The sequence below is a fragment of the Perissodus microlepis genome, chromosome 18 (assembly GCF_051167445.1).
Source record: "Perissodus microlepis isolate ML-2025 ecotype Zambia chromosome 18, ASM5116744v1, whole genome shotgun sequence".
NCBI lineage: Eukaryota > Metazoa > Chordata > Actinopteri > Cichliformes > Cichlidae > Perissodus > Perissodus microlepis.
The window spans coordinates 20425476-20437679 of NC_140478.1; the positions used below are offsets into that span (position 1 = coordinate 20425476).

Here is a 12204-nt window from a genome sequence, read left to right on the forward strand (position 1 = left end):
TCACGTGATCTGTAAACTGAGATTTAAAAACAACAAAAAAACAAACAAACAAAAAAAGAGTCCAAACACCGAACAGTATGCCATGATGTCAACCAATTTCAAATTTTTCTAAACTTAGGTTTTTCTTTCTTTCTTTTTTTACTTCATCTTAGCGTAAACCACTGACTAGATGTTCATTTCCTTCCCAGCAACACAAACACATTTTAATAGGTCAAACAGACACTGCTAAGTAAGACCGACTAGTCGAGCATCCCTGGAAAATGCGGATCTGCCGGTCTTGTTTTTTTGAAGTCCAAGGATTACACTCCTAAGAAAATAACTGTACTTTTTCTTAAAACGTATATAACTGAAACTCCGAGTTGAAAAACAGACAAAAGGCATTCTTGATTTTTACAGGCATTTATTGGACACAGGTGCCACCAACCACGCCATGAGAACTGTACAAACAACATAAAATAATCAATTTCCATAGTAAATTGTTCTCATAGAGATTAAACAATAAAGCATATTATTCAACAACATAAAAACATTCACAATTTGAGCTTTACAAAATGTTAACATATTACACGTAACTAACATAAACTCGACAGTTCTGTCACAAACAAACATCTTATTTTTCTACCAACATATAAAATACAAATTGCATACCTCACTGGCCACATTAACTTAAAGGAGCTAATGACAACGGATCTTGCAGTGCACTCTTTTCCACAGCTGGAAAACTTCATTGCATGTGTCTACATAGCTCTACCACCAACCGAGAAAAGAAAGCATGCTGCCCTCTACAGAGTGTGGCATGTAACTGAAAAATACTGTCAACCCCAAAAAACAGACTGAACATTAACTCTGTAGAACCTTTATATGTGTGTTTTAAAACCAACAACGTTAAATCTGACTTATTGAAAATACAGTATTTTAACATATTTATTGCAACTTAAACCCATGAAATTGCCTTAAACTGCATAACTGCTGCAGACAGCAGCCACAATAAACCTTCAAGCCCCTTTGGATTACCTCACAAATGCATCGTCACCGATCTTGGACAGTTTTTCCTTCCTTTTTATGTTGACTATTGGTGCCACAATATCCAAATTATGGCTTTAATGTGATATCGGGGGTGGCATGGTGATGTGGTGGCAAACACCATCAATTTACAACAAAAAAGGCATGGGATCAAATCCACCAAACAGCTGGGGCCATTACTGTGGAGTTTTTCCTGTGTGGGTACTCCCATAGTCCAAAGACATAAACCGTTACCGTTTCCAGAACAAGTGTGTCCTTGGAGAAGAAAATGTACGAATATGACAGTGCCAGTAAAAATCTAAAACATCAGGAAATATAATTGAATACTAGAAGACATAACACAGACTTTTGATATTTGGACTTTTGATTCCAAAGGAGTGTCATTAATGTTGTCATGAAGATGAATTTGCCATCTTGTTCAAATCAGTTTGACTGCTATTGACACGGTGTGCTAGTTAAAACACAGCATGGCACATAGAAACATCTGTCTCAGCCCTTGGCCAAAAAGACACAAATCAACAACAACTTGAACTGGGGGTGGGCGGTAGAAACGGTACACGGTAGAAACGATATGAATTTGGTCAACGGTAGAGATTTTGACTATACCACTCTACCTCGATAGCGCATGTTGATGGTTTCATCAAGCTGCACATGTTTTGGTTGAAAGCATCGCAGCAGCTGCAAGCAGTATTATTTGCAAATTATGCCGGGCGGCAGTAATAGCGCAGAGACGAATCACGTTTTAAAATATGAGGAAAGCCAAAAACTGCGCTTCCTCCACTTCCGTACCATTGATTCATTAATGTTGAATTCTCTCGCAGCTGCTCTATTCCCATGTTGTTGCAGTATATTAATAACTAACCTCTTATTGTGGATGGATTATCTCAGTTGTTCTCCTGACTGAAGTTTGATCCGTTTACAGCATCCTGCAATGCGATTGCATTTGTTCCTAACCATCAGGAACCTTCACGTTAATTTTTATCGAGTGGAAAAAAGTTAGCATTCATCCTCCAGCTTCACCGTGTTTATGTTACCCTAACATAGCTGTGTTGCTAGTGATCACGTAGCACATCATTATATACCAGCTGACCCAACTTCAGTAACCCTACAAACGTCACTGCTGTTTAGTTTTCTGTCTTCATTTATATTGGAAGTGATAGCAGAGCTGTACGTCTTTATTTTTTCAGAAATCTCTCAGTCAGAACATGGTATATCCTGTTTAGGTGGAAACTAGCGAGCTAACTTCCTGCTAACTTCTAACTCCATTAAATTTAATAAATACTGTTTTAATGGATGCCTAGATGTTAAACTTAATTGTTACACCTGGTAAAACAGCAACATTGATCATTTTATTAAAGGTGAAAGAATTTAGACAGTTTTTAACTCTCAGTGATGCCGCAGTGTTTGTTTGACTTTAGGACCTGAAGCGGACAGAGTTTTGGACCCAGATTACTCCGCGAGGCTCCTGACTACGGTAGCCGTAATGCTCCCACAATCTATCAAGCAGTGCGGCTTCGTAGCTCACCAAAGTCATTGTAAAAGAGTTTTTGACAAATTCTTGTGCGCCGTGTACCACATAAAATCAGTTCCAGGTCAAAAGTCACAACCAGAATTCACACACAAGGCCTGTCGATTTTTGATAAATTTAAAGGATTTTAATCGGAAAATTAGGTATACATAAGAAAACAATATATCGCGATATATATCGTGACTCACATTTTCCCTGGAAATTCAAACGAGATCAATTGGGGGTGGAAAGTAACAAAACGAAGAGTAATTATACTTAATAGTACTGCACAGCATATCTGTCATCACAGCTGCACATCACTAATCAAATCAACAGCCTATTTATGCAAGATAATTCATAATTTTATTGGGGGGTTATATTGGTTGAGTCTGATTACTGGGGGGGTCATAACCCCCCTAACCCTCCTGGAAATTACGCCCCTGCCTCCACCACTGCTTCGTTTGAGTTTTGGGCGAAATGCATTAATGCATTCTGGGATATTTGCCTACAGTAGCTCGCAAGCTGATTGGAGACCAAAACCGCCAATCAGAATTTTTTGCATCCAAGTCTGTGATTGGTTGGTTTTGTGGCACAAACATAACGGTGTACAGAAAGTTGAACGTGCAGGGGAAGAAACATTGAGAGCCCGAGCGACACACTGCGAGCAGGTCCGCAGAGTTCTGAGCAGGAGCAAATGATAAAGCTGAGCGAGAGGCTGCTATTGTGTGTGTATATGGATAATAGCAAACACTGAAATACATTTTTTGCACGCAGCAGTGAATTATGTTGAAATGTAGCTGAAATATAGCTTTTCGTCGCTCAAAATAACTTGTACTGTAATAATTGTACTGGCAAATTCTTTTTACGTGCGCTCAAAAATTTTTTTTACGTGCGCTCAGAATAGTGTCACAAAAATAATGCCATATTAAACAAGCGGCTCCTGAAAAGCAAGTCTACCACACATCTGGTTCACTAACGCCAGTTAATTCGCGACGCCGGTTAATCTGGAACACCGGCCTGAGATTTCTCTGTGATTTTAAGTAAAGACTGGACACGCAGACAGAGAAGAAAGTGAAAGCCTGCTTACCATTAAGACCCAACTACGTACACCTCACATACCTTTATTTTCCACCAGACCGCAGAAGCTCAGCCACAGCAGAAAAGTGAGACTGATCCACTTGAGAAAACGGGCTGCCATCGTGTTATTTTGAAGCTCCCGGTGAGGTGTCATTCCATGCCAACAAGCCGAGATATTCCGCTTTCCCAAAACTTAAAAACGTCGCCTTTCCCCTCTCTCTCTCCTCGTGGAGTAAAAAACACCTTTCCTTCTGTGGGCAATTCAAACTCTGACAGCTCCTCCTCCCCCTCGCAGATATCTTCAGCAGTCCCAGCTCAGGCAGCGAGTGAGGACAAACTACTGGCTTGATCTGACGTCACCAGGAGGGAGGACAGATGCGCCTCTAGCGCTGCTCAGGTACACGCCGGATGTACAAAGAATTGCACAAACCAAACAGGAAAAAACGAGAAAAAAAAACGGAAAACAAAAGGCAGCATTTTCGGAAAATGGACTGCACTGTATAAAAGTGGCCATAATGTGAGCCACAGCGTGCATTAACACAGGTACAGGTACAAATAAAAACGCTGAATAAACTTCCTTGAGCAAACAAAGGCAACAACAGTAGCTCAGTAGCTGCAGAACAGAAACTTTTATGGTCTGTTTCCTTGGTTGGGTGAAGAAAAAGACAAACAAGCAAAAGAGGAAGATGTCCCTCATAAAGTCTCTGACAACCTGAAAGAGCGTCACCGATTCTCAATGAATGAAATATTAGCTGTTTTCTTTCGTCAGCACATTATTATTGCTATTTTTGAATTGGTAAATAAGCAAAAAAACAAAAATAAAACAGCAAGAAAAAGAAAAAAATCCTTGCTAATTTTGTACCAAAATTTATTATCGGTATTGTGGTAAATGAGTTCACTTGTGGGCCATAAAGTGACTTTTGGATATTCTTTATTTATTTAACTACAAAAAAGTGTAATTGACATTAAAATGTCTTTATGAAGAGATGTGGTGAAGAGACCAGCGGAAATTAAAGCAAATAAAACATCAGAGTACAATAATGCAGAGTCATGAAGAAACTCGGAAAAAAGGTTTTTTTTTTAATTTTATATATAACTTCCTCATAAATCGTGTTGACCATTGTCAACATTTGCCATTTTGCCAAAATAGATATAATTACTGGAAATCACTTTTTGGCACAACAACACATTGGACCACTTTTGCCTTCAGAACCACAAGCCACTGGAAACATTCCCCAAAGATTGTTGTCCATATTAAGCATCACACAGTCTCTGCACATCTGAATTTCTTGTTCTGTCTATTCCAAAAGTCCTCTATTGGACTGAAATGTGGTAACTGGAGGTTGTTTAAGTACAGAGAACTTAATGTTATGTTCAAACAATCAGTTTGAGAAAATCTGAGCTGTCTGATGGCTGTAAGAAGCCATAATAAGATGGACATGGTCAGCAACAATCCTCAGGTAGGCTGTGGCTTTTGAAGGATGCTCAGTTGTGATGAGCCTGTTTAAATTGTATCCACAGTTTCCTGTTCTTAGCTGACAGGTATGGCACCCGGTGTGGTTTTCTGCTGCTGTGTCGTTCATTCAGAGATGCTCTTCTGCATACCTTGGTTGTAATAGGTGGTTATTTTAGTTACTTTTGCCTTCCAGCCAGCTTGAATCAGTCTGACCATTCTCCTCTGACCTGTGGCACGAACAAGGCATTTTAGTGCTCACTGGATTTTATTTCTCTTTTCCAGACCAGAAAAAGACCCTAGAGATGGCTGTGTGGGAAAATCCCAGCAGATCAGATCTGAAATACTCAGACCAGCTCAGCTGATCTCAACACCTAAATCACATTTCTGCCCCAGTCTGACGCTCAGTTTGTACTTCAGCATGTTGTCCTGATCACGTGTTGCTGACTTGCTGCCATGTGATTAGCAGATTAGATATTTGGACCAACAATCAGTTGAGCAGATGTACCTGATAAGGTGCCCAGTGAGTGCAATCATACTAAGATCTACAAAAATGTATAGCTGCACTAAAATCAGACTGATATTTTTTAGCTTGTATAGTAATTTGTGATATCTAATCAAAATCAAATACATATTCACTTTAAAAAACAAATAAATATTTTCTGAATTGTAAATAAGGATAGTACAAAATGGTTAAACATTGACTGGTTTTCCTGTACTTCCTGCTGGTTAAGCCAATATTTACTGAAAGGTGGCCACATTGCTTGGCCCAGTTTTCTAATGTGGGTTTAACAGAGACTGGTTCTGTCTGTTTTTGGTGTGATTTCAATCCTTTGGTGTTTTTTATGTAATAACACTGACCCAAGTGGCTGCAACTGGACTATAGAGAGACAAATATGTACTTACAGCATTGTTTTACTGCCAAACGCCTCCTTACTGGTGGATTTTTGTCACTTTGCAGAAGACCTGGATCTATTTTAAGTAAACACCTAGGCAGAAAAAGCTAGTATGATGATGACTCATCCAGGATGCCAAGGCCTATAACTTTTAGAGGCCTCAACAGTAAGTTTTGACATCCTGTTTTGATGTTATCCGTATTCATTTGGCGATGTATGAAAGACGGTCGTCAGAATCAGTGTCAAGCAGGGGTTGAATGTACAAAATGTCTCGAGAGTGCTGACAGAGTGTCTGTCTTATGAGAGCTGAGCCTAATTGGACGTCGAGCTGCTCAGATGTGTTTGTTGTTGTACACATATCAGACTTTATGGGGGCAGGAGTGATGGAAATCATTTTTCACACTGGTGTTTATTTCATTATCGCAGCCTATTGGCACAGAAAAGCGTCTTTGCTCGTACTGTTGGAGGAAGGGGTTATTGTGTCTGGTGAAATTATAACCATTCTCCTCGAGGAGAAATTACCTAATGCGAGGCTAACGTTTCACTTGAGACGGCACAGTGAGCTTTTGTTCCCTGTGCTGTCCATGGTGCAACTGTCAATTTGACTGTTCTTCGTACTGTGATTGCTAAAGACAAATAAAGTCAGTGGCCCTTGTTGTTTATGAGCATTTGATCCACAAGAAAAACATGACTTAGTTCTTTGTTGAGAAACCTTTGTTGGCAAGCACAGCAGGAACACGTTTCTTATAGATGGTCACCAGGTTTGCACACATCTCAGGGGATTTTGACCCGCTCATCTTTGCAGAAACTCACTAAACCTTTCAGGTTTCTTGGATGCTGCTTGGCTGTTTTCTGTATGTGTTTTATCTTTAGCCTCTCCTTTGTTGCCTTGGTGGTTTTGAGTCACTACTAGAACATACTAGAAGACCCATTCACCACCTTTTTTCAGTGTTCTGGCTGAAGGAAGGAAGGAATCATCCAGGATTTAAGAGTACATGGCTACAGCCGTTGGCCATGTGATGAAGAAAAGCCCAAAAGCATAATGTTTCCACTTCCATGTTTGACTCTGAGGATGGTGCTTTTTGGGTCATAGTCAGTATTTCTCTTTTTCCAAAAAGGTTGGGCCAAGTTCATGCCAAAGAGCTCAGTTTTGGTTTCATCTGCCCACAGAACTTTCTCCCACTCCTTCTCTGAATCATTTAAATGCTCACTGCAAACTTAAGATGGGAATATACAGGTGGCTTCTTGAGCAGGAGGACCTTGTAGGCGCTGCAGTGGTGTTTTTAGCGCCTTTTTCCATTAGTACCTACTGGGATCGACTTGCCACGGATCGCCACGACTCGAGTTGAGTGGACTGGTTTTCGACTACAATCTGGTACTACCAGACGTGCGTTGTTGTCATCATAGCAACGCATCCGAGCTTCCAGTGGCGTAATTAATAAGCGACATGAACACTACAACAAAGGTGGACGATAAAGACTATAAGTGCTATTCATAGATAATTATGGCTTATCATGTACTCAAAGTAAATTCATTAAAGTTGTGAAAGCCATTCCCCCTGCAATGATTCAGATGGCTAAAGCCAGTTTAACCTATTCTTCCTCTATAATTCGTGAACCGTCCTTAATTATTGACTATCGTCAATTTAAAGGAAAGACATGCAATAATACATTTTTAAGGACCATTCTAACCAAACAACTTTTTCCTTCTCAATTAAAAAGAAAATATCTGTTTAAAGATTATAATTCGAGGTTTTTGACTAAGTATCTTTCTTTTCCAATTCCACCAAAAGCAAAAGAAAATCACTTTAAAATCTTAAATGCCATATACCCGTCCAAGGACTATCTTCACAAGAAATTCAATATAGATACGAACGCATGCACTTTTTGCAACACTGATATTGAGACTACAGAGCACCTTTTTTATTCATGTGAAAGTTCCAGATCTTTTTGGGATGATTTTCAGTACTGGTTAACCTCTAAAAATATTGACTGCCCATCTCTAACCTTTCAAGTAATTAGATTTGGCCTACAAACAGAAAATAAGAAAATAGAATTTGGGATTAACATCTTATTTATAGTTGCAAAATTTTTCATTCATAAATGTCGCTTCTTGAAAATTACTCCGATTTTTGCTGGCTTTAAAAATGAAGTCCTTCTATTGAAGGCTTCATTAGACAAGTGTAACTTAAATAAAGCTCACACCTTACTTGAATTTTTGATGCTGCTTTTCAACTGATGTAGCTAGACTGTGTGTGCGTACTTTTGTTTTTGTTTTGTTTTCTTTGTTTTTGTTTTTTAATTTTTAATTTTATTTTATATGGAAGGTCATTTAATGTACTTGTATGCTGCTTTATGTTATTTCTGACCTATACTGTTCTTTTTGTTCTTTGTTCGATGGCTGCTTTGTTCTTAACCACCTATACTTATACTTGTACATATCTTTTTGATTTGTAAGATATGCGCTGTAATTGTTAATTTGTACAAAAAAAAAAAAAAAAGACTATAACTGCTGCTCGGACTGTGGCTTTTCATCAGGCTCGGGGAATATGGTGTTTTTTGTAGCCAATTCCCTTATTGCCGGGTTTAAAAAATGGTGGTTTTAATTTTCGTGAACTAGACGCTCTCATGACTCATTGAGTGATCCTACGGACCAGCCAATCAGTGGCATGCAGTCTGACAACGTCCCATTTTAGTACCTACTCGGCTCGCTTCGAACCTGGAGCGAGCTGGTACTAAAAAAGTACCTGGTACCAGGTACTGTGCCCTAATGGAAACCCGTGGCAATCCGTGCCAAGTTGATCTGAGTAAGTACCAATGGAAAAGGGGATTTTGGTGACTGTGGTCCCAACTGCATTCAGATCTTTAGCAAGCTCCTCCTGTGTACTTTTGGGCTGATCCACCACCTTTCTCATGATCATCCTCACCCCATGAGATAAGATCTCGAATGCAGTTCCAGACCGAGGTTAATTGATGGTCATTTTATATTTCTTCCATTTCGGAATAATCACATCAGTAGCATCACCTTCTCTGGATTTTCTGGATTTTTGGTTGATATGCTGTTTTTCTCCATGAAAATTAAACTATCATAAAAGTTAGAGACTATTCATTACTTTGGAAGTGAGCAAATTTACAAAATCATCAGGAGCTCAAATGATTATTTCCCCCACTCTAAGTAACTGAGGGTGGGGGGTGGGGGGGTATTGTAAACTAAGGAAACACAATAAAGACATAAATTGGTACTAAGTTCATAAAGCGAGCCAGGAAGGTAAAATATTCCTGTTGTACTTTTAGTGAAATTACATTTCAGCCTCACTTCAAGGTCATTTATCACATTCAGAAGCTCTGAAACTAAGGTTTGTCTCACACTCAGCCACAGTTGAGGCAGAGAGGAAAAAAGGGAGAGAGAAATCACCTTGGCTTCTTTCCAGAGACCAATTTCTACACCAGTGGCCAATATTTCAATTATGAAATGTTTCACAGTCTGAAAGAAAGGCGTTGCAGTCGCCATCCACATTCTGCTCTGAGGCTCTGTGTGTCTTGGAGAGCTGACAAAGCAGAAACACTGAACAAACAAGAATAATGGCCAGAACCAGAAAATCAAAACAGAGTAAGATAAAGAAAGAGAGAGGCGAACGTGTTCAGAGGATGAGAGATGACAGCTACGGCTGGTAAAATAATTGCATGCGCTACCTTGTAATAGTCTCACATTTTCCATCTCTCATGCTAAATAAGCGCTGCGTGTTGTGGTATTTGTTCCTCAAGTAAGATTATAGATTAGCAGTACGAGTTAATTAATCAAGCTCATATTCGCAGCTTGAGGTCTTTGAAGTGCAGTAAAAGTTGAGCAGTATAAATAATCCTCAACCTCTAAAAACATTTCTTTGACTAATGTTTATACAAGGACTCTTATTAAGTGGTTCAACGAGGCAGAACTGGTACAGTATGTGACCATGTTTTTGATGGAGATTACCCCTTTATCCCTAAGGTCTTATATCTGATAAGCATGACAAAGCCCAGGTGGACTGGCAACATCCCAAAATATATATAGTTTTAAAACAAGTGCAACAAAATAACAATCCCCACTGCCGCCGCTGCTGTTGTTATGTCTTTATGCTGTTTCTTGTACATGGCAGGGTTGAGACTGCGCTGAAGAAGCAAAAAAGAGGATTAAAAAATACGGGATCATACAGGATCAGCTGTCACTCGGAGCCGTAGCATCCCTAGTTATGATCCAGAGAAGGAGGATGCAGATAACCAACACAAATGAAGCAGTTTAGTAGCATAGCAGCAGTTTTTGATCTTCTACAAACTTTAGCTGGTTCCAGCTTCTCAGACGGGAAGTTTAATGCTTTCTTTTGCTCGTGTGATAGATTAACACAAAACAAACTATGTTTTGGCCTATTGTTTGAGTGGGGAAAAAAGTAATTTACAATGGGCTGTCAGAAATGATAAAGGACCCATTTACTGTGTTTTTACATTGTCCTCACAAAAGGATGCATTTTAATTAAGCTGGAATAAAACAATGGGAAAGCTCTATTGTTTAGCATTTAAATGTGAGAGACCTTTTTTTCCCCTAAATTAGATATAAGGCACAACAATAAGTAGATCATTTATTTGAGAACTCGTGATTACCTTTTTGTAGAAAGCATAATTGTACATTAGGTGCTTCTCCTGGAAAATGATGAGCAGAACCATCAAATTTTGTTTCAGCATCTTCATAATGCAGATTAATCTGCTTCGAGTGTATAGCATTAACTCTTTGACTCCTTGCTGTGAATCTCACTGCTCTAGTTTGGACTGTCATGGCTGCCATATTCATGACATGTGAGATACTGCAAGGCTGAGATTAGATGTGAGTGAATCCCTAAAAGCTTTAATAATAGCATGCTAAATCCTGTCTGCAGTGGTATGGTTGAAAAGCCCCAGGCATTCACAGCAAACTGTCAGCCACCAATTAATTAGGTTTAATTAGAGAAGCCAGTGAGATTACCTTGTATCGCACCATCTGGCCCCCCTCAAGGCAATTCTCCTTAAGCTAAACTTAGTAAATAAAATAGTGAAGGCAAATATTTGATTTTAGGAATTGTTTGTTTTGTAATACCGAGTTCACGTGCACACGCACAAACAAACACACGCGTGTGTGCTCGTGCATGCTCGTCTTATTGCATTATGGTTTACCTCTCCTGATGAGGCCCTTGGTCTTTGGCTCTGAGCCACGTTCAACTTGTCGGAGCATGTGGTCTCCATGACATCTCAGTGCGTTACACAGTAAACACCTCAAAGTAAATGAATGAACTGTTTTAAACCAATGACCGTCCCTTTCTCAACTTCTCAACCGGTCACATCCTGTTTCAAAACATGGAACAGCTTGTTCACACTTATGAGTAATGGCAATAATCTCCTGAAGGTTGTGTGTGCTCAGGCTTCACAGGTAATTTAGCTGTGTAGCTTTAGTATTGTGATGTGGGCAGCTAAGATGAAGAAGCCATACTGGTAGTAGCACTTTACAAAATATGTAAGCGTGTGTAGTAAACGCATACACCAACAAAGTAATACACATATGTTAGAATAGAATAAAATTCAACTTTATTGTTATTGCACATGTCACAAGTACAAGGCAACGAAATGCAGTTTGCATCCATCCAGAAAGTGCTTTAGCAATAATATAGATATATTACAAAAAAGGGTCTATTATAGGTATGTTATAATGTACACGGTATGAAGGTTTGTTATGAATATGCTATAACTATAAGTATGTACAGGCTATGAACAGGATATAAATATGAAAACTATACAGAAATATGAAATATTAACTATATAAGTTATAAACAGTTGTAAAAAGTTGTAGAACTATAATTATTGTTTTGTACAGAATGATTGTCTATACAACATTTACAGTAGTGCAGTTTAGATTAGTGATATGTGGCTAATTTCTACAGTGGTTAGATAAAGTGCAAGTGGTTGTGAGTGGTGGTTCAGTTTGGTTTTGTCCATTGTGTGTGTGTTCAGTTATAGGTGGTTGTGGGTGTGTGTATGTTCAGTCCATGAGTTAAATGTGGGTCAGATGTCAGGAGGCAGAGTTCAGGAGTCTGACAGTCTGACATGGAGTCTTTTATGATTAAAAGATCAGATTCACTAAGAATATGTTCATTTTTGATGTTCTGAGTATATTTAGTCCTACTCTTATAAACATCTAAATATGCATAACAGTCATAATAAATGGTTAGAATCTAAGATGACATTTTC

General features: G+C 38.9%; 1 protein-coding gene across 1 annotated transcript in view; it reads right to left on the reverse strand.

Annotated features, from left to right (window-relative positions):
- The window catches only part of LOC146367765 (epidermal growth factor receptor), a 36964-nt gene extending 33011 nt beyond the window's left edge, over positions 1 to 3953 (reverse strand). Inside the window, 1 exon segment of the mRNA XM_084912608.1 lies at positions 3650 to 3953. Within this exon segment, the coding sequence (XP_084768734.1) occupies positions 3650 to 3761 (112 nt within the window). The 5' untranslated portion in view covers positions 3762 to 3953.
- Positions 3954 to 12204: the final 8251 nt, after the last annotated feature.